Source organism: Spinacia oleracea, chromosome 4, assembly GCF_020520425.1.
Source record: "Spinacia oleracea cultivar Varoflay chromosome 4, BTI_SOV_V1, whole genome shotgun sequence".
In the NCBI taxonomy this organism is placed as follows: domain Eukaryota; kingdom Viridiplantae; phylum Streptophyta; class Magnoliopsida; order Caryophyllales; family Amaranthaceae; genus Spinacia; species Spinacia oleracea.
Genome location: NC_079490.1, coordinates 171,792,124 through 171,811,917, shown reverse-complemented (window position 1 = coordinate 171,811,917; position 19,794 = coordinate 171,792,124). Strand labels below are relative to the sequence as shown.

General features: G+C 36.1%; 2 protein-coding genes across 3 annotated transcripts; one reads left to right on the top strand and one right to left on the bottom strand.

The window, feature by feature from the left end:
- The first annotated feature begins 1,077 nt into the window (after window positions 1-1,077).
- LOC110787749 (transcription repressor OFP14) lies at window positions 1,078-2,157 on the top strand. The gene has a single exon (XM_021992391.2). The coding sequence runs from the start codon at window positions 1,127-1,129 to the stop codon at window positions 1,910-1,912; it is 786 nt and encodes a 261-aa protein (XP_021848083.1). The 5' UTR covers window positions 1,078-1,126; the 3' UTR covers window positions 1,913-2,157.
- A 1,365-nt stretch (window positions 2,158-3,522) lies between these two features.
- Window positions 3,523-18,663, bottom strand: LOC110787765 (regulator of telomere elongation helicase 1 homolog). 2 transcript variants are annotated; one of them, XM_021992405.2, is made up of 23 exons: window positions 18,393-18,663; window positions 17,701-17,945; window positions 17,145-17,293; window positions 16,328-16,409; window positions 16,009-16,156; window positions 14,653-14,815; window positions 14,304-14,480; window positions 13,982-14,100; window positions 13,840-13,885; window positions 13,134-13,281; window positions 12,888-13,042; window positions 11,910-12,001; window positions 11,725-11,832; window positions 11,569-11,637; window positions 10,492-10,578; window positions 8,851-8,910; window positions 8,656-8,771; window positions 8,070-8,127; window positions 7,868-7,970; window positions 6,298-6,368; window positions 5,590-6,192; window positions 4,780-4,925; window positions 3,523-3,772 (listed from the first exon to the last, which is right to left on the bottom strand). In XM_021992405.2, the coding sequence occupies exons 1-23, from the start codon at window positions 18,492-18,494 to the stop codon at window positions 3,697-3,699; spliced, it is 3,123 nt and encodes a 1,040-aa protein (XP_021848097.1). In that variant the 5' UTR covers window positions 18,495-18,663; the 3' UTR covers window positions 3,523-3,696. The 2 variants fall into 2 exon arrangements, with proteins under 2 accessions (XP_021848097.1, XP_021848098.1); XM_021992406.2 differs by lacking the exons at window positions 17,701-17,945; window positions 18,393-18,663 and having other exon boundaries at window positions 16,324-16,409; window positions 17,145-17,283.
- Between the last annotated feature and the right edge of the window lie 1,131 nt (window positions 18,664-19,794).

Genomic DNA, 19,794 nt, shown 5'->3' with positions numbered 1-19,794 from the left:
GTATAGAAATGTGGGAAAGGTGTATGTCCAAAAATGGAAACTGGACACTTATAAGGGAACGCTATTTATGGGAACTGGACACTTATTTAGAAACGGATGGAGTATTATAATACCCTTTTAAGAAGTACAAAGTATTTATTAGCGAAAATTTTAAAAAATACTTAAATAATTATTATTGTCGAATTGAGATGTGTCTTGTGCGAGTTGGTCGAGTTTTACTGTTGACCTATCACTTGATTCTCAATTCTCATAGTAGGAAAACAATGCAACAAGATAACTCATTTTGAGTAATGTTTGTTACAAATCTAATCTACCTAATTGACTGAAAATACACTGATTTATTCATATCAAGTATTACTTGACCACTTTAATGAGTTACAACGTAATGACGTATGTAATATATGACTATGTACTAATGTCGATTTAATTTCCAAACCTTAAATATAATGAAAAATATACAAACCAGCCCATTTTTTTAGCAGATAGGAAATAAACTCACAATTATTTTTCCCTTTAAAAAAAATACTCACAATTATTTAATGAAAAGGACTTAACTATCAATTATATGAACAATATAATTCTATTTTATTTTATTTTGCTTGAGATTCAAGGACACTAGACATTATACAAACGGAAGAGGATAAATTTTAACGCGTTCTTAGTCTGAATAACTAGGTCAATGCATCATTAAAGTTATTTTGATTTTTGCATAATATAAGATAACATCGCAACATTATATTGGATATATTTTTATTTTATTAATTTTGGTGAAGATATTAAGCATATTTAGTAGAAAATCATTAATTAGCTAATAGAGTAACTTGCCATAAGAATTGCATTTATAAGATCCAAGGGGATCAAATCTTGCCAACATATATGGTAACAACCCTTTTCTCTGATTTCCATATTCAGGTGGATTTTCTTATTATAAAACGTTATGTTTTCAATTGCATTCATACTAATAATATCTTATGTTACCTTTTAAATAATATAATATAATAATATTCGATAAATTAACTGACCAACTCGTTTGTCACCTCTTGCTTAATCTCTTTGTATATATATGTTTAACAACAATTAGTTCTCCTACAATACAAATTAGGGAGCCAAATTACATAAAATCAACATGTCTAAGAAACTCCAAAAATCCCTTCAAGAATACATCTCAAAGATCAAAAAACAAACTCCACACCTACAATTCTCTCATAGTTCCCTTTCCTCCACCACTAGCAAGATCATATCAGGGTGTAAGCACCCAAAGAGCCTCTCCTTTTCCGGCGACCGCCGCCACAAGATTCACCACGATGATGATCCGTCCGCCACGGCCGCCACCTTGGAGGACATTGATAATTTCCTAATCGAGAATTTCAAGTCATTGTACGGTGGCAAAGACCGTGATTACCATCAAAACGACGAGTATGATGAACCTAATAGTAGTAATAATAATTCTCATGGATTCTTCACTCCACCTAGGGACCTTTGTGGGTCCCACCGGTTTTTCGTCTCCTCCACCTCCTCGAGCTCGTTGGTCGAGGAGGCGGTGATGACGAACACCACCGAGGACGACGGCGGGGGGTCCACCTCTACAACAACCTCCACCCCAAGGGCCACCGGCCGCCACCACGACAACGACGGCGATGACAATATCAACACCGATAAATCGGCGATTCCACCTGGGATCGAGGATTGCATAGCACTTCTAACGGTGTCACCAAGTCCATATGAGGATTTTAGGAAATCCATGAAAGAGATGTTGGATGCAAGGATTAAGAACAAGCAAAGGGTAGATTGGGATTTCATGGAAGAATTATTATTTTGTTACTTGAGGTTGAACGAGAAGAAACAATATAGGTACATTCTTAGTGCATTTGTGGATTTGGTTGTGGTTTTGCGTCAAAATTCGAGGAATTAGAGAGAGGGCCGGAAGGGTCATGCAGTTGATATGGAGATCAAATAACGTCTAATAAAATTAATTAATTACGTAGTAACTAATTAAGGGGAGTTTTTATTAAATGTTTATTTTGCTAATAATGCTATAATATCATAATCGTCATTGGTTGATGATGTTCACACTTCACAGAAATTTTATATAGTTGGTATTATAGTATAGTATTTTGATTTTTGAATATGATGTTGTAGTTTTCTCGTTGATCAAAATATTATGGGGCAAGTAAACAGTTTCAAAAATGTTGGTGTGGTCTAAGTTTTGGCTTTCTTCGGTAAAACTAACCGATATAATTAGCAGTTGAGTAGCGAATAACAGTTAGGTATTTAGGTTAAAGTAACGGATAACTAGTATGAGTGTGCAGTAACAGTTGCATACTGGCTTTTAAAGTACAATAAAAGTTGTATGCATTGCTTAAAACTTCATTATAAATTTATCAAAAGTTACCCCCGTTATCTTTGAACGCTATTAATGTAACGTTTGACACAAAAAAAAAAACTACCCAAGTGCTACCTCTATTATTCGCTACCGAATCTTGACAAATTTTACAAGTAGTATCTTAAATATGTCAAAACACTATCCACTACCTCAAATGCTACTGCCGAACACGTCATTTGTCTATGAATTTGGATTATCAGTTGTGACATGTAACTTTTATGAGATTTCAATATTTCATGATCTTCGTGTTAGAGCTTGTGATTGTATGCTCTCTTTAAATGATTTGGAGTGACATTAGATGATACGGAATATACATAATAGATTGAGAAGTTTATAACAATATTTTCTCTGCATATTTGAAAGTTGCACTATTCAATTCAATAACGATTTATGGACAACGTTTCTTGACAAACAATATCTTTTGGTTAAAGTAGGAGTGGTGATGTGATCGAACTGCATTAAAAAAAATGGGACAAACTATGCGTGAAGCAATTTGCTTTGCCAAAACAATCTCTATTTCCCCCTAAAAATGATACATATGTGGACCAATTTTGGTTTGTCAATTACTTTGCGACGTTCATAAATTATCAAAATTACTTCCAATATGTGAATGAGCCAAAAGGAAAATGCAATCAACAAATTGGGGACAGGTGATTCGAATTTGATACCTATCAATGGCAAAATCAATTCCATTATGCTTATGAATAAAATAACTGAGTTTTTAAGGAGTTGTAACAATGGTGACCATAATGGAGTACTACTAAAGATGGCTGTGGGTCGGCCCGGCCCGAAGCCCAACCCGAGGCCAGCACGAAAAATGTCCGGCACAAGCACAAAGTCGTGGGCCGTGGGCCAGGCATGGGCCTTAATTTTTTGGAAAAGGCACGACAAGACACGGCACGACTCGACCGGGCACGACAAAACACACTAAATTTAGTAAAAATAGCCTTAGGCACGACGGCACGACCCGACACGAAGCATGTGGGCTCGAGCCAGGCCTTGGCCTTGTTTTGAACTTTTTGGCCTGGCCCGGCACGATACAATGTGAGCCTGCTGTGGGGCTCGGCCCAAAGCCCGGCCTGGCCCACGGTCATCTTTAAGTACTACCAATGGAATCATCAAGCTCTGTAAATGGTAACTTTTTCGCAATTTAAAAGATGATTATGACCAAATCAGAGTTTAAATACAGAATAGGATGGAGAACAGAGTATTCGATGCAAAGATTAGTCCCTTTGAAGGTGTGAACTTTCCACCAACTCATTTACAATATTCCTCATACAAGTTAGCAATCAACAGGAAAAGATCCTTACATTTCAAGTAGTATCTGTTCTGCCATTGCAATATTCATCGTACAAAGAATGGTACTTCTGTGGGATGTATTGCTTGAATCTGTAACAGAACAGCAGAAGAATCACTCAGATTTGTACATAACATCTATTGTAAATTTGCAACAATGTTGAAATAAGAATAGGATTGAGGATGTTATGAATAACAGGATCCATGGTTAATAAAATCGCGATTCAAGTCGTATAATCTTATGATTCAAATATGGTCTACAATTCGATTTACGATTTTACACGATTCTACACTTTTTTCTCGACTATCGAAAACCTCGTAAATTTAAATCATGCTGAGAAAATTATTAATAGATAAATATTGTTAATTATTGTTTATAACTTTATATAGCTACTAAACAACTACATATTTCAATTATTAAGTTTTTCACCTATATTATAAGCACTTTAAATGAATTTTTACGACTCGATTCTTAGAGCCCTTACGATTCAAAGTAGAATCACGATTTTGATAACCTTGACAGGATTCACAAATGGACTCAAATACATTTTTAGATTTGGATATTATATAAGAACACTTGGCCTGCGTGGCATATCATGATGACAATCATTCCAACAGCATGGATGATAGATAATAGCAGCTGTTTGAACAATAGTTTTGGATTCAATAAAATACTAGTAATGAAACATAAAATCCCTGATAAACATTGATTAAGGACATTGTAGGACAGCAGTTCTATAATCTGCATATACAAAGACCAGAAAACCCCTGAAAGTCACTTATTTTGAATAATGAGCACGCAAAAGTCCGAAAGGCTAACACATAAACCCTGTAAGGTGGAAAGGTTTTGGTGAAAATTTATCCAGAATTAACTCATCAGGCCTTCAATAGGATATAGGCGCATTCTTGGCCTTTCTTCAGAATTAACATTTCTTTTCGATAAATCTCAAGTTGTGGTAAATATGTGTGTGTGTGTGTGCGCGCGCGTGTGCTTTGTGTGTATAAGCAGTAGATATTTTGAGTGCAAAAGCAGTAGATATTTTGAGTGCAATGGTAATTGGAAGGTGATTAAAAAGCTGCGAACATATGGATGGTATTACCTTCTAAGAAGAGAAAGCCTCTCTTGCCCAGAAAACAGTTTTGCAATAGATTGCAAAACAGCACCAATTTTCATAGCTTTTGACTTCAGTGCCTTCATGTAGCCAATAAATTCTTTATACTCGGACTCATTAAGTTTCTGTTGGACCTGCAACGTCAGGAGAAAGAATTTGCAGTGAGCTTGTACAATCCATCTGATATCTTATAAAGCAAATATTTAAACACAAATCTAAAGCCTATTTGTTTGTACAGAAACAAAATTAGATTTCCTGGATAATACCAACATTCAGCTGCTAAAAAGCATGATAAACAATACAATATTACAAAGCACACAGAAAATCTTCCTTTCCAGTGATAAAATTTCAAAAAAGCGCAAGCCAAAATAATATTGTTATTGCATATCCAATTATCCAAGAGTTGCAACATAAGAGTTCAGCACTTAAATTTTTTTAATACCACTATGTCCACTACTAATTCACTATTGTTGGGGCAAATAATTAGCGGAGCCACTAACAGCATGCTGACTCGTAGATCCTAGTTTATCCTATGTGTTAATCAAAATGGGGAAATCATGGTCTGAAAACTTAAAACAGGAGAAGCACCACCTCTAACTCCAGTCCTTGATTATTACATCAACTAAAGGGTTAAAAGGTATGGGAGGGGGGGGGGGGGGGAAGAAAGGATTAGTTCATTTAACTCTGTATCCAGATAATGTGCTAGAGATGTATGTAGCTCAGAATGCCCAACAACTTGGCATCATACATCTCTAGCACATTATCTGGATATATTCGTAATTAAGCAGAGAGAACTACCTGTGCCAAAAAATTATGCCCTTTTGCTTCATCGTCCTGAGAAGATAAAGAGGGAGTACCCTGATTTGCCTGGCTGGAAGACGTTTCTTGTGCAGTCGTACTACCACGAATACCACCAACCTCTACTGAAGAACTAGCAGAGCTGCTTTTCAATTTCTTAGTCAAACTAATTGGACATTTTCCTGCTTCTATATAACCATTTCGTAATGGAGTGTCTTCCAATTTCACTTCTGTGATAGCAGGGGTCTTCTCCCAAGGAAACTTTTTATGCTCCATATTATCAGGCTTTAAGTCAAGAACTCTCTTTTTCTTAGAAGAGCAACCTACAATCAGTTCATCTGAATTTCGATGAGATGAAACATTACTTGTCAAGTCAATAATTTCAGAGGTTTGATGTCTATAAGTAATCCCAGAAGGATGCAACTTGCTTCCATTCCCAGGTAAGAAACTGGGTTGCTTCATTGCAACAAACTGCATTTTCTTTTGATGAACACCAGACAATCTATTAGCTGGAGGAATATTGTATAGCTGGATATCACTTTTGCCTCTATCAACACTGTTTCTGGCAGATGATGAGATCATACAACAGTCTTCATCCTCAGCCTACCACACATTACGAAAAAATGTAATATGGAATAGTTAGTGGGAAAAGATAAATTAAGAACTAGTTCTTTACCCAGCAGAAGATTAACAATTATGCAGACTTACAACAGATTTGAATTTCATTTCTGAACAGCAACTATCACGGGATAGGGAGACTTTTTCGCTGCAGGCCTTTCCTGCAGTAAGATTTAAATGTCAAGTGTCAGCCATAACTCCTCGAGTCCTAGCATAACCAGTGATACGGAGGACAAGGTTCACTGTCCAGCAACATGTAATCATTCGCAAGTAATAACACTATCATTAAATGTGTGTAAATTAGCAGATGCAGCATCAAATTGTAAGTTTAAAACAAACTTAGAGAGGGTTTTCCCACAGTTTCTCAATTAATATGCAGCAAACAGTTAAACACATGAGCATCAATTATACTGAGAAGAGATAGAATCCCCAAAGAAGAGATGCACCCTAGGGAAGGACTGGTATTTATTGAAAATAAGATTGAGGAGAACCAGTTGCAGTGGTTTGGACATGTTTAAGTGTTCCAGCACCAAGATAAAGAGGCACCAGTTAGGAGAACGGTAAGACAGAATAATGGAGATATTTTTAAAGGAAGTCAAGGAAGACCAGAGATGACCTAGATGGAAGCAGTAAAAGAACATGAACAATTGGGCCTCCATAGTCATATTGCGTTGAATAGGAATGAATGGAGGAGAAGGATTAATGTAAACGTCTCATGGACAGTGGCAGAAATATCAAGCAAGTTTAACGAATGATATTTTTTTCCAGTCCTTATCTATAAAATAATCTAACATTCCATCCTCAACTTGTTTGGTAACATGTTAGTTATGTTACAAGAGGTTCCAGCAGAGAAGTTGCAAGAGGTTCCCGCACAAATGGAAAAATATGTTTGAGCAAGAAGATGCTACATCCTACTTACCCCCGCCCCAAAGAGCCTCAATACGCAAGCACAAACTCTTAATTAAGGCGGGTGTACAATAAATATTGTAAGACGGATGTAAGCTACTTTAAAATGCTTACAAGTTACTCTTATATAATGTAAAAGTTATTTTTTTCTCTTTAATAAAAATTATCCTTTCCAAATCATTCGTAGTGTATAAAGGTAACCATGCAAACCTTTAAAAAGTTTATCCATCAAAAAGTATTTCATAATATAAAAAGTTAATCAAAACATGTTAAAAGTTACCAAAAAGTGGGTAAAAGTTACCACGGTGTAAATAAGTTTACCACTAGGTCAACTACACTGAGTGAAAGCAATACCTTTTAATACACCAGTATGTCTTTAGTTCAGCAAGTGATTATTCTTCACGTTAATAAACTTAAATTTATTCAGGGATGTGAATAAAACGGGCTTTTTTTTATTTAACACTTGTAGATATTTAATATTGAAATAGTGATCATACATAGTGGCATAAGAGGCATGATTTAAATTAACTAGAAGAAAAAAGTATCATTTTTGCTGACTATGTGAAATACAAAATTACGAGGGCATAAGCTTAATGTTAGCCAGTGCAAATTAAAAACTTTAGAAAAATGCACTTGCAGGACAATACACTGCATAACCAATGTTGCAGATGGCTTTAAAACACTCATGAATTAGACAACTTACAAATACATCACAAACAGCATTCACATGAAAATACCAACAGAAATATTTTACCTTTGCAAACAGCTTCTTCTGGTTCAGCCTTTACAGTAAGATGAGTTCCGGCACGAAAGAACCGGGTTAAGGAGTAAACAACATCCCCAAAATTTGAATAACACTGCAAGGTCGTTTCCAAATTTTAGACAGACCACAATGAGAAAATGAAAATGATAACTAATTTACAACAGATTGAAAAAGAAAAACTTCACACATGCACCTGGATATGAGGCTGTATCCAACGTGAAACTTGGGCCTGGCGATGTGAAGATGAAAACCTATTCACAACTGAAATATTAATAACCTAGGAATCACTGAGCCATATATTTGATCACTATTTGACAATCCAAATTCAAATTTTCTCAAGCTTTTAGTTGTTAAATATACCAAGTAATACCTCCTTTTTATGTATGAGTAACTAGAATATATTGTGTATAGATAAATAGATTGGAACACAATTACACGTCTTCCAAGTTACACTTTCTTGCATAAATTTCATAATTATAATTTTTAATACTCCACATACTTTATGACATACTTAATCCCTTCAAACACAAGGTTGGACTGTTCATTCAAAATCAGAACCGGTCATTGAACAGATCCCAGAGCCTTTTGGGTTAAAATAGAGCAATTCACCTTCTCTTACAGTCTACTTTATGTCACCCATTCACAATCCTATACACGTGGCCAGCCAGGTATTATAGGGAGTTCTCGTGACTAGGAAGCAAGAAAGAAATGACAAATGGTCCTACGGGTTGGACAGAAAGAAGTTTTCCGTCTTGAAAAAGATTAGCTATTAAGAGAACCTTTCATCGCAGAATATTATTGCTCCATAATCATGGCGATGACGGATTACACGTCCAACAGCCTGATTTACAGCCCGAGATGCTTGTTGATCATACCACGCCTCTCCTGATAGAGGCTGTCATTTAACATCTCAGTTAGCAAGATCAAGAATGGCCCTTTCAAAACCAATCTTATATGCTGTTACATCCACATACCTTGTGACCTGTATTCTGGTCCCTCACATGTTCGTCCAAAAATTCACGTTTAAGTCGGACCTGCCATTAATTATTATCGTGGAAAGGACTTCAGAATCAATAAAAATAAATAAGTATGAAATTCACCGGACATTAAAATTAATATGAGTAGCTTAATTTTCAAAGGAAGAATAATAGATAACCAGATATCACACAGTAACTCTGACAAATTTGTTTGGATTGTCCATTCTTAGAGAGCCAACAGAGAAGGTCAAAACATTCAATTCTACAGCATAGATGGAATCATAAGAAATAAACAATTATGTCGGAAAGAACCAGACCCGCAACAGCAAAGAAAGATTAGGAGAGAAACAACTTGTTGAACCAATTTGCAAGGCATGGCATGCAAATCTAAATCAAGAAATATTTAGAATACAACATATCTAACAATATTCAAAAGTGACCACATTTATTTTCTATACAAACTCTTAGTTTAGATACTGAAGAATTAGCCGTGAGAGGTATGGGCCTCGTCTTAAAGATGAAGGCTGTTGATAGAAGCAGCCTCCCATTAATCACAGTAGAAAAGCTGTGAAACACCCCCGCCATCAAATAGGCAAGCTACCTCACAATCTCATATAGACTACATCCACTATCCCAGTACTAAATTCTTTCAAAATCATTTTCTGTGTACAGATTCTCCAATACCTACATGTTCATTGTTCCTTCTATTTCTCCAAACAAAGCTCTTTGCATCGCAGTGGCTACTGTAACAGCTTGACTTTCAATCTTTCATAAGTGAAGACAATTTAGTGTTTATAATGAGGACATTTGTTATAGATTCAGCACACCCTGCAGTGTCCAAGTTAATATTCTTATTTTCTTTGAAACCGTTGTAAGTTACATATATTAGAAAAACAGTCTATGACAGCTATCATGGCGTTATTTCAGAACACATTATAGTACAGCATGTTGTGAAGCGAAAAGACCAAATTCTGTTACAGGGCCTTAACGTAAAGCAACGGCTTTGTTTAATTCCATGGTGCTCACTATCAAATTTCTGTTGTGGTGAACTAAATAATGTACGGCCACCTTCTTGATCAAAAGACATAATATATTGTTCGACTTATCTATTTTAAGACAACAGGTCATATCTCAGCTGATATGAACCACCATATCCTTGATTCAAAATCTGCACACCCTTGCAAACAAAGCACCAAATCTACCAATTGCTCAGCATCATTTGATGCCAAACAATATTAAGGCGGGAAAAGGGGGCACAGAAAATGCCTAAACCAAACATCATGTTAGGTACTGGTCTTTTACTTGTTTACACAACGTCTTTTGCGATTGACAAGCTTACGATTTGACACCTAGTGGCAACTGGCAAGTGAGCTCAAGTGAACCCGCGTCATTCATGACCTGCTAGGGAGAACGAGATCAATCAATTGATACAATGAGGAACTCTTGACACTGAGGGGTTTTATCTTGCCAAGTAGGTTTTACAACCCAAACTGATTAGTACTCTATATTTCTATGACTTCATCTAGAGCATGCAATTGATATAATAGACTAAAAATTAATGGCAAGTTGGCAACTTAGATTCTGCTCACAAATGCATATGATATTGTCTCAAGGAACCAAAAATGAAAAGCATTGAACCTTAGGATCTGTCCTTAAGGCAAATGGCAATCCGGTTACAATCACAGCCCTCCCATATTGGTCAGCAAAATCCAATCCTTCGCTGACCTGCAAATCATTGTAGACACGGAAATATTTGGAGAAGGTTATACTTCATTTTCAACAAAAAAAGTGAAAACATAACAGCAACGTATGCCAAAATAAAGTTACGGTCAATAATCACGGCAGGAATGTTCTTTATGCATGCTTCTGCCAAAGGCTCAACGGTACAAATTTCTTTACTAGATGCTGAATCAGATTAACCTAAATGTCAATATGTTCAGCTCACAAGTGTAGTCCGGATCTGCAGTTTGCTTCTAACAGAAATTCACTGAAGGTGTAAATTGGAACATTGCATATGACAAGCTTTCCTGTTTGTGGAGAAATGTGTGATTCTACAGGGAAAAAAAAATCTTCTGTACAAGGTTTAATTAATTCTTCGAGCACAAAGAAAGAACTGAGGCTCAAGAAAAGTGAAGTTGGGCTAGCTAAATAAAAGGCTAAGATCCAAGTAATTAAGAATCACCTTCTCCCTTTTAATCATAAGCATCATTAACCTTTCTCTAACTAAACCACTGAGCCACTCCTTTTCCCCGCCTGCTTAAAAGTCACTTAAAGCTGATAAACAGCTGGTCAAGTCACCTGTTCAGACTGACAAAATCCCTAATCTTTTGTGATTCCTCTGTTTATTTTAACACTTACTTCTTAATCAAAGGAGTATTGATCAAAAACCTATATTCAAAATAACTTTAGCATTTCTTTTAACATGGAAGTGAAATTTGCATTCAATAGGAATTGCGGGCAGCTCATGTTACCCAACAATATATTCTCTATCTTTGATCTCTATCCTCTCTTTTCTTATTGATTTCTGCCTTTCTGGGCTTCTCGTCTCAAAATTTCTACGTCAAACTATTTTGCATGGAAGCATAAATCACCTCTTCAAGCAAACTGCAAACCGTTGCAGGCTATGTAGAAGTAGAAGTAATTCACTAGGGAGGTGGGTGAATTTGGTAATCCTGCACTGAATACTACAGCATCACAGTTTCTGAATTTTGGTACCTTGCCCCGACAAACAGCAAAAAAGACAGCGCCGGATGTAGATGGGTCATTCAGCTTGGACGTGAAGTCCTGTATATAATACCTTTGCATCAGATTCACAGTTGAAAATGGTAACAGAAAAGAGAACTTTCAGCTAAAACTGAACAATTGAGTTACCTCAATCGATGTAGAAAATAATGAAGACTGTCTAGGTTCAACCACAGGTTGTTTAAATTTGCATATTCTTTCCCATATGGTACTTTGTCTGGCCCCATTTCCACGAGGCTAGCAAAATGAAACTCAGTGTGAAATCATTTCCATCAAACAAAAACTCTAGGAAAAACTTATATTCAATTTCTTACATGGTCCTTCCAGCAACTAATACATTGTTCCATGACATAATATGACGGGAAGAATACAAGAAGGCCATCAGGCACTATCCGAGCAAAATTTACTGCAACATATATCAATAAGATACAAATGTGAGAAAAACAGGTAAAGGGAAAAAAAATAATAAGGTAAACTTTCACGACTTATCTCTTATCTAAAGACTGAAATCACAAGTACCCCCCCACCAACACACGCACACATACATGCTCAAAAAAATTCTCACTCCCATGTTTTTTCTAATGGTTTTTATGTTCTCTTGCTACCATGATTCTTCCATAGAAGACTGAAAATCAACTTCTGACTACTCGCACAAGCTAGATTCATCCTCCCTGATATAACACTGATGCCATAGATGAATAGCTCTGTGATTTTATCATTGATCTTTTAAAAGAAATATATAGTATTACAGACCAGGGATTCTGTACAATCAGAAAGATAAATTTTCCTCACAATAAATAAGTATTCCGTATTTTTAAATATAATACTATAGGGCTATCAACTCCGAATCAATGCCTCATAAACTGCAAACCCTAGAAGATATTGTTACTAAACATCTAAGCTAACACAGAAATAGGTGGTCCAAGACAACCCAACATGGCACTCTTAGTCTTGAAAATTCTACAATCTCATTTAAGCCAAATAGTCAAGTACAACACGTAACGAAAAACATAATGTAATTTTTCTTTTAAAAATAACTTACTGAGCAAAAAAGAAAAGATGGTTAAGCAATAAGATATTGAAACATGTGTGACATCTCAGGCCAAAGGGTTTAACGGATACAGGCAATGCACGATTAAGTTTTCTTCTCAAAGCAATAAAGAGACGTGATATACCCTATCTTTAACAAATGTATCTTGCATTAATAGTCATTACGGAGGTTATACTCACAAAATGTCTAAAAATGTAACAAATTGAAAAAAGTAAATGATTGCAGATTCAGTTAAGCGTACCAATGGCATTTCCCAAATCCTGTTTGTATTCTAGGACATCACGATTACGGTAAGAAGAGTTGAAAGAATAACTAGACGGACCCACTGGTACAACTCCGGCCCAGATCTGACTTGACGATATAACATGAGGATTCTCCAGTCGTATGGGGAATTCTCTATTATGAAAAGAAAATAACTTGTTTTGGTCAGTGAGCTATTAAAAACTGAGTCATAGTGTTACGAAGCAAACCAGCAGTGCCTACTTACAGCTTAAATTCATATGCAAATGAATCCATGGGAGACAACGTTCCTGATGTCAAAATAATAGAACCAACACCCTTTTTAGAGAAGTCTTCCATGCTTATTCCTGGATTGAAGCACCACCAACTGAGCGTCCTAGCGCCAGACACATTACCTGAACCACAAAATAAGTGAAAACAATTATTTCCAACAAAAAGCTTTCCTGAGAAAAACAGGAGAACTGGGAAAAGTGAACATTATTTCCAACAATACACTTTCAGCAGAAAAATACCTCACTTACAGATCAGTATTAGAATTTAGTAAATTGGGGATATTGAAACAAAGAGGAGGGGAGGAGCAGAAGAGAGACAGTATCCATTACTATATACATTTTTATGTTAGACTGGTACGTATTGGCCCTTAATCCGGACCACTTATAGGCCCAGCCCATCCACAACTTCCTATACGATTCGCCCATGACTCCATGAGAATTGAATTCCTGACCAAAGGGATGGAAATTGAGGGTTTTACCACCTCAACCAACCACGATTCTCTACAAACTATTACTGGATACATAGATTTAGAGAATTATATACATAAAAGATTAATAATATAAAATGGAAATTATATACGTGATATATGAACCAAATGTCATCACTAAAGCAAAAGAACAAGTCAACAAATTCATTTCTTTCATTAAAATCTCAGATTAAAGCAATTCGTGAAGCGCTACCTTTAAAAGAATCAAAATCACTTGCCGAACGCTCTTGAACATGTAACTGCGATTACACGTAAAGAAGTGGACCAGTCAGACATTTCCTTTCTGATAGAACAAATAAACAACAGAATATGTGATGCAGGATAGTGGAACTTACACGATAGTACTTTGCATGAGAAGTACCTCCGTCTCTAAAGATCGTTTTGAGAATATCACCCATGGTCTCCAACCTGCAGGAGTTTCCATGCGACTCTTTACTTTCAATTACGTTGGCATCTACAGCAAAGACATGGACGTTGAGAGCACAAGAAATACTCAGTGTCACTGTGGCAATAGTTATCACATATGCATATACATGAATTCTCGAAGTACAACCATCCACGCACACACAAACATATCCACGCAACGGGAAGGGACTATTTATGGTTGTCAATAACTCAGATTATGTACTCATCAACTATCAAAGGTTACTTGTTTACCTTCTTCAAGCAGCAGAACAGCTTCCTCTATATTTCCTGTGAGCATGCTTGCAGTCTTACTTGTGACATTCAAATCAGCAAGTAATTCATATATATAAGGACCAGGTCTTGTAAAACCAAGTTCCTTGGAGTCAATCGGCACTTCAGCAATTCTCTTCTCGAGCTTCAATAAAAGGGCTATTCAAAAAACAGGGAGAGAGTATCAGAGACCAAGGTTTCAGGGCAAAGGCCATTGGGAGCCCCGTAGAGTATATAATGAACTTATTCTCGTGAAAATTAGGGTAATCGGGTTAAAATAAACATTCACAAATCTCCATACGTCAAACATTACCAGTCATTAATCTAATACCTCTAAGAATAGCAAAATTGTCAGGGTTAGAAGTCATGTCACTTGACTTCTCTACGTCTCTTCTACGAATAGAAATGTCAATGCAGCTTTTTGCTTCAGAAATGCAGGCAGACAACAATGAAGAAGGCAAGTCAAAAGAGGCGGCATCTGAACATATGCTTTCCTGCATTACACGACAAACAGAGTTTAAACTCATCCGCGAATCGAAATAAATTTTATGCAGAGCCAGATTAAGGGAACAAAAATATTCCACACTCCAACTAAGTAATAGTATATAACAGAATAACCAGCTAAATTTTCCCTCTTTTTGATATACATTTTACTGCAAAAGGCTGAATGTTAATGAAAAGAAAATATAATGTAGTTATATACTGCGTATAATTTTTTAACAAAAATGATATACGAATGAAGTTTCTTAAAATGGGATATTTTAAGACGACAACCTAGGAAAATGGTTTTCTTACAAGACAACATAGGAAAATGGGATAGTTTCTTACAAGACAATCTAGGAAAATGGGTTTCATAAAAGTTAAAACCTTTATAGCATAGCTCATATAACAACTTAGTACATAATTTTCAAAACGAAAATTTGAATGATGAAGAAACAAAACAAGTCAGGGAGGGGGGAAGAAGTCCTTCAGCGTCCCGCTAGAGACAGATGTTGATTCATGCTCCATGGGGAAGAAAAAGGTGAGGCTTTGCACAAGCCTTAAGGCTGAAGCATTGTTAGTGGGACAAGGGAGACTGATCAATCAATGAACATTGTGAGCATATCCTTTACCAACATGAACATTGTTGGTTCTCTTGTGTCATCTTAAGAAACAATCAAAACCTTTTTAGGAATATTATCAAGGTATACATAAGAATTAAAGAGTGGTCGGATGTTAGGACAATATATTTCCCTGCCCTTAGGTGAATGGGTCGATTTTCATGGACATGGGTGCAAAGGAAAGAAGGGGCGCGAGGGATTGAAAAAAGGGATTATGTACTTTAGGTTGAGGTCTTAACATGCATGAGGTTATCTGCACTACACAATCAACAGTTGATTGTGTTTCTATTGAATCATGGTTTTGATAATTTTATGCTTTGTTCTTCTTTCTGTGATTTCTTTTGCTCTAAAAGCTAGCACGAGTAAACATTCGCTGTATTTCTACTGTATACCATGCTAATTTCTTATAAAAAGGTAAGGAAGTGGGCCTTGGCCGAGGCTGGTGATGAGATTGGGAGAGCATTACATGCAAAAAGGACTAAACTGTACTACAATAACAAAGCAGGCTTGATAACATTGGAGACTTGACAAAAACCTCTATCAGAAGAGAAATACTCCGTACAAGATATCATAGTAACCATACTCACCAAATTATGAGCTTCATCAAATATTAATATGCTGCTGTTCCACTCTATTCCAAGGGAATCTTTATTTGAACGATCAATGAGATAGTTGTAGGGTGCAAACAATATGTCAACAGATTTGATCAGCTCACGTGACACATAGTATGGACACCTAGACAAAAGTAACTAGTCACCTATCTTTGTACACAATAATACAAAAGCTTGTAGGCAAATCCCATTAATTGCTCGCAATCGACTCATTGTAAAAGTTCACGAAAGAAAGCGACAGAGGAAAGGAAGTAAGAGCTCAAGAAAAAAATAGTATAATAGTATAAACACCTACGGTCCACAGCTTCTCCCAATGTTGACCAAATCCTCGATGTCAATAGGTTCATTTCCAATGTGAGGGTTGCTTTTTACGAAATCTGCCAAAGAAAGATATGGAACACGCAAGTTTTTAGGTTCAGAAAACTCACAAGTACGACAATATAGATGTTAGGTGTCGAGAGACTATCATGTACAAGTCAATGTCCAACTAAAAGGAAACATCTTTAAAACAGCACGAGAACGTTAAAGGGTATTATCATCTGTCAGTTTCCCATGCTAGATTAACATGCAACAAAACTAAATAAAACGACCAGAAAATTTCGTTTACTATGATGAATAATCTGAGGGAGACAAAGCATATGAGGTTTTAAGAAAACATTTGACTAAAAGTCATGAGGACAACATGTAAGCATAACCTTTGCTTAACAATGCGAATTTGAGCCCTGTAAATGCAGCACAAGTGCACAACATAATTACTCTAGCCAACTTCTTAAGGCTCAAGGCCGCTCAACCTAAGGTAATCCTATGGAAATAAACAACATGAATATCAATAGTCAAGTTTATTGTGTTGGGATAACTTGAAAAGGTTGTCACGTTTCCTACAAATATAAGTTAAAATTGGAGCCAGGCAAACATTCACTTAAATTGGGTGATGAGGACACAACTACCGAAAGAGTTCTTTTGGTGGAACCACAGAAAATTCTTAATAATGAGAGGTAGGGACAATGTTATAAATAGTTTCTGATAGAAGAAACTCATTTACACAATTCTTTCATGCTCATTCAAGACAAACATTTATATCAAAATATAAAGGGGGGAGAAATAAAATTTACCGGTGGTGAGCTTGTGATGTTTACAATAATGCTTGCTCCGTCTTTTTCTAACATAAGAGCAGGCATTGGATTGTGCTCTCCCTTTGAGTAATCCGACTTTCTCATGAATACAAAGTTGCTCGCGAGATCCTAAAACAGTCATTTTTGGTCTGCATGGTGGTTGATTCATATATATCAAACACTGCCAATCCAGATAATACTTAGCTAACACAGCTTAACATAATCAACGAAGCAACTGGTTCCGCACATTCAGAGAAAAAGAAGGTGAAAGAAAATCATTATGGAAAAGGGAAACCCTACAACTACTAGGATAAATTACAGTAGCGCGTCAACATATGTACATGACTCAGACACAAGGAATCGTATAGTTACACATTCGAACATGATTCAGGTACAAAGAATCTATGAAGGGAAAATGTCTAACACACGAGAGAAAGCTCAATTCACACTTGCAAAGATCAAAGCAAATACATCAAAGTCTACTAAATAAGGGCTTTGATTCAGATTGTCACAAATTTCTTTCAAAAGAAATCAGGCATATATTCTGTATATTCACCTGTAATTGGTTTTCTTCAATTCCTGAACCACTTGTCGAAGCTGGCTGTGAGTCCGAGAAGTATATACAATTTTCGGCAGCAAAGAGCCAGCAGTCTGCGATGATGGGCTATCTGACGACTCGTTTTTATTTACAGGTTGACCAGCACAGAAAGGACCCAAACTTGCCCTGTAAGCCAATGTAGCACATAGAAGACACAAAGTTTTTCCAGTTCCTGTTGGACTCTCCAACAATGCATTGTTTTTCTGCCATACCAATAATCAATACCATTTCAATTAATCACAGTTGACCATCTGACAACAAAATCAATAATGAACACTGCATAAAGTCAGCCAACTCGAATCATTATACTTGCCCAGTTAACTTTGTGAAATGTTCCCATAAAAATTCAAACATACAACATACAAAGAACATAACTCGATGTCTCAGTCGAACATTCGACAACAAAAACACCCAAAAACAATACATGAACTAAAGCAGAGACTCAAAGGCGAGCGATTCGGTATACTCCCTCCGTCCCAAATTGTAACTGGCAAGTTGAGCCGTAATTTAAACAAACTAGTAATGTGACAATTAAATCCGGGCAATCTAGGGAAAATATGTATACCACTGGTTCTTGTCTTCTACGGATCATTTGAACAATCTACGAAAAAAAATAACCTAAAATTGAATTGAAAAAAATAGGAGCTTACTTCTTGAAGTGCTTGAATAACTCTATTCATGTAATCAATCTGGGAATCGTAGGCATTGTAGGGGAAATCAACATCGATTCCTCTGATTTTGTAAATCGGCATTGCTATTGAACAATTATTGATTTTAATTGGAGAAATTGAATGTTAATTATCATTTATCATAGAGCTTCGTAAACCCTAGAAAATGAGGAATTTTGAGTTGCTAATTGAGAGTAGGCGGAGTTTCCCGCCATTTGTATATAGGTTTTGGCCCCCAGTTCTGTGGCCACTGGCCAGTGTAAACGATGTCGTACTAATAGACCTAGAGTTTTGAGACCATTTTTTAACTCTCTATGTCCCTATTTTATAAAGGAACATGTGATCAATTAAATTTTTGATATAAAGAAAAACTACACAGAACAACTACAAGTTTCTTAAGGAAATCAAAGCTAAGGTCATGTTCTTCTGAACTTTATTTGGCTGAACTGAATTGAACTGAATTGAACTGAACTTAATGGAGCTGAACTGAACTGAACTTAATGGAGCTGAACTAAACTGAACTGAACTGAACTGAACTAAACTGAACTGAACTTAATGGAGCTGAACTGAACTTAATGAAGCTAAACTGGACTGAACTGAACTGAACTGAACTTAATGGAGCTGAACTGAACTGAACTTAATGGAGCTGAACTGAATAGAGCTGAACTGAATGGAGCTGAACTGAATGGAACTGAATGAATAGTAAATAATAAATAATAAATAATAACTATAATGTTAATATTTATAACAATACTCATAATAATAAATAATAACTACAATAATCATAATTATTTATTAATAACAATAATTACAACAATATTAATATAATAATAGTAATATTTAAGTAATAATAACGATAATAATAATTATTATATACTTATATAAGTAATAAATGTCAATTTTAATTGCAATATCAAGAATAAAAATAATTACAAAGAAAGATGAATCCGTTCTTTTGAACTGAACTGAATTGAACTGAATGAAGCTGAACTGAACTGAACTGAACTGAACTTAATGGAGCTGAACTGAACTGAACTGAACTTAATGGAGCTGAACTGAACTGAACTGAACTTAATAGAACTGCAAAAAAGTCCAAAAGAACAAGGCTTAAGCTTCTCAAGGAAGCTAACTCAAACGAAAATCGACAGTCAACCACCAAGGCGAGATCTAAGGAGCACAACATGGATGCCTCGTGCATGCATCGGCGATTGAAAACGAGGACGGCGTCGTGCAATAGCGACAAACCATCGACTAGGCTCGGAGGTTGTGGTGGTAGCGAGGAATTAACACCGCCAAGAGAAAACAAGTCAAAAAAAGGGGCAAGGCGGAACTAAAAAAAATATTGCCATCGACAAGAAAGACATAATAAGATCCAAGATAGAAA

Coding starts and splice junctions, on each gene's coding strand:
- LOC110787765 (XM_021992405.2), bottom strand. CDS start 18,494: ATGCCGATTTACAAAATCAGAGGAATCGATGTTGATTTCCCCTACAAT. Junction 10,579..11,568: donor TTGCTGTTTGTCGGGGCAAG/GTACCAAAATTC, acceptor AATGATTTGCAG/GTCAGCGAAGGATTGGATTT. Junction 4,926..5,589: donor GGCATAATTTTTTGGCACAG/GTAGTTCTCTCT, acceptor CTGACGTTGCAG/GTCCAACAGAAACTTAATGA.
- LOC110787749 (XM_021992391.2), top strand. CDS start 1,127: ATGTCTAAGAAACTCCAAAAATCCCTTCAAGAATACATCTCAAAGATC.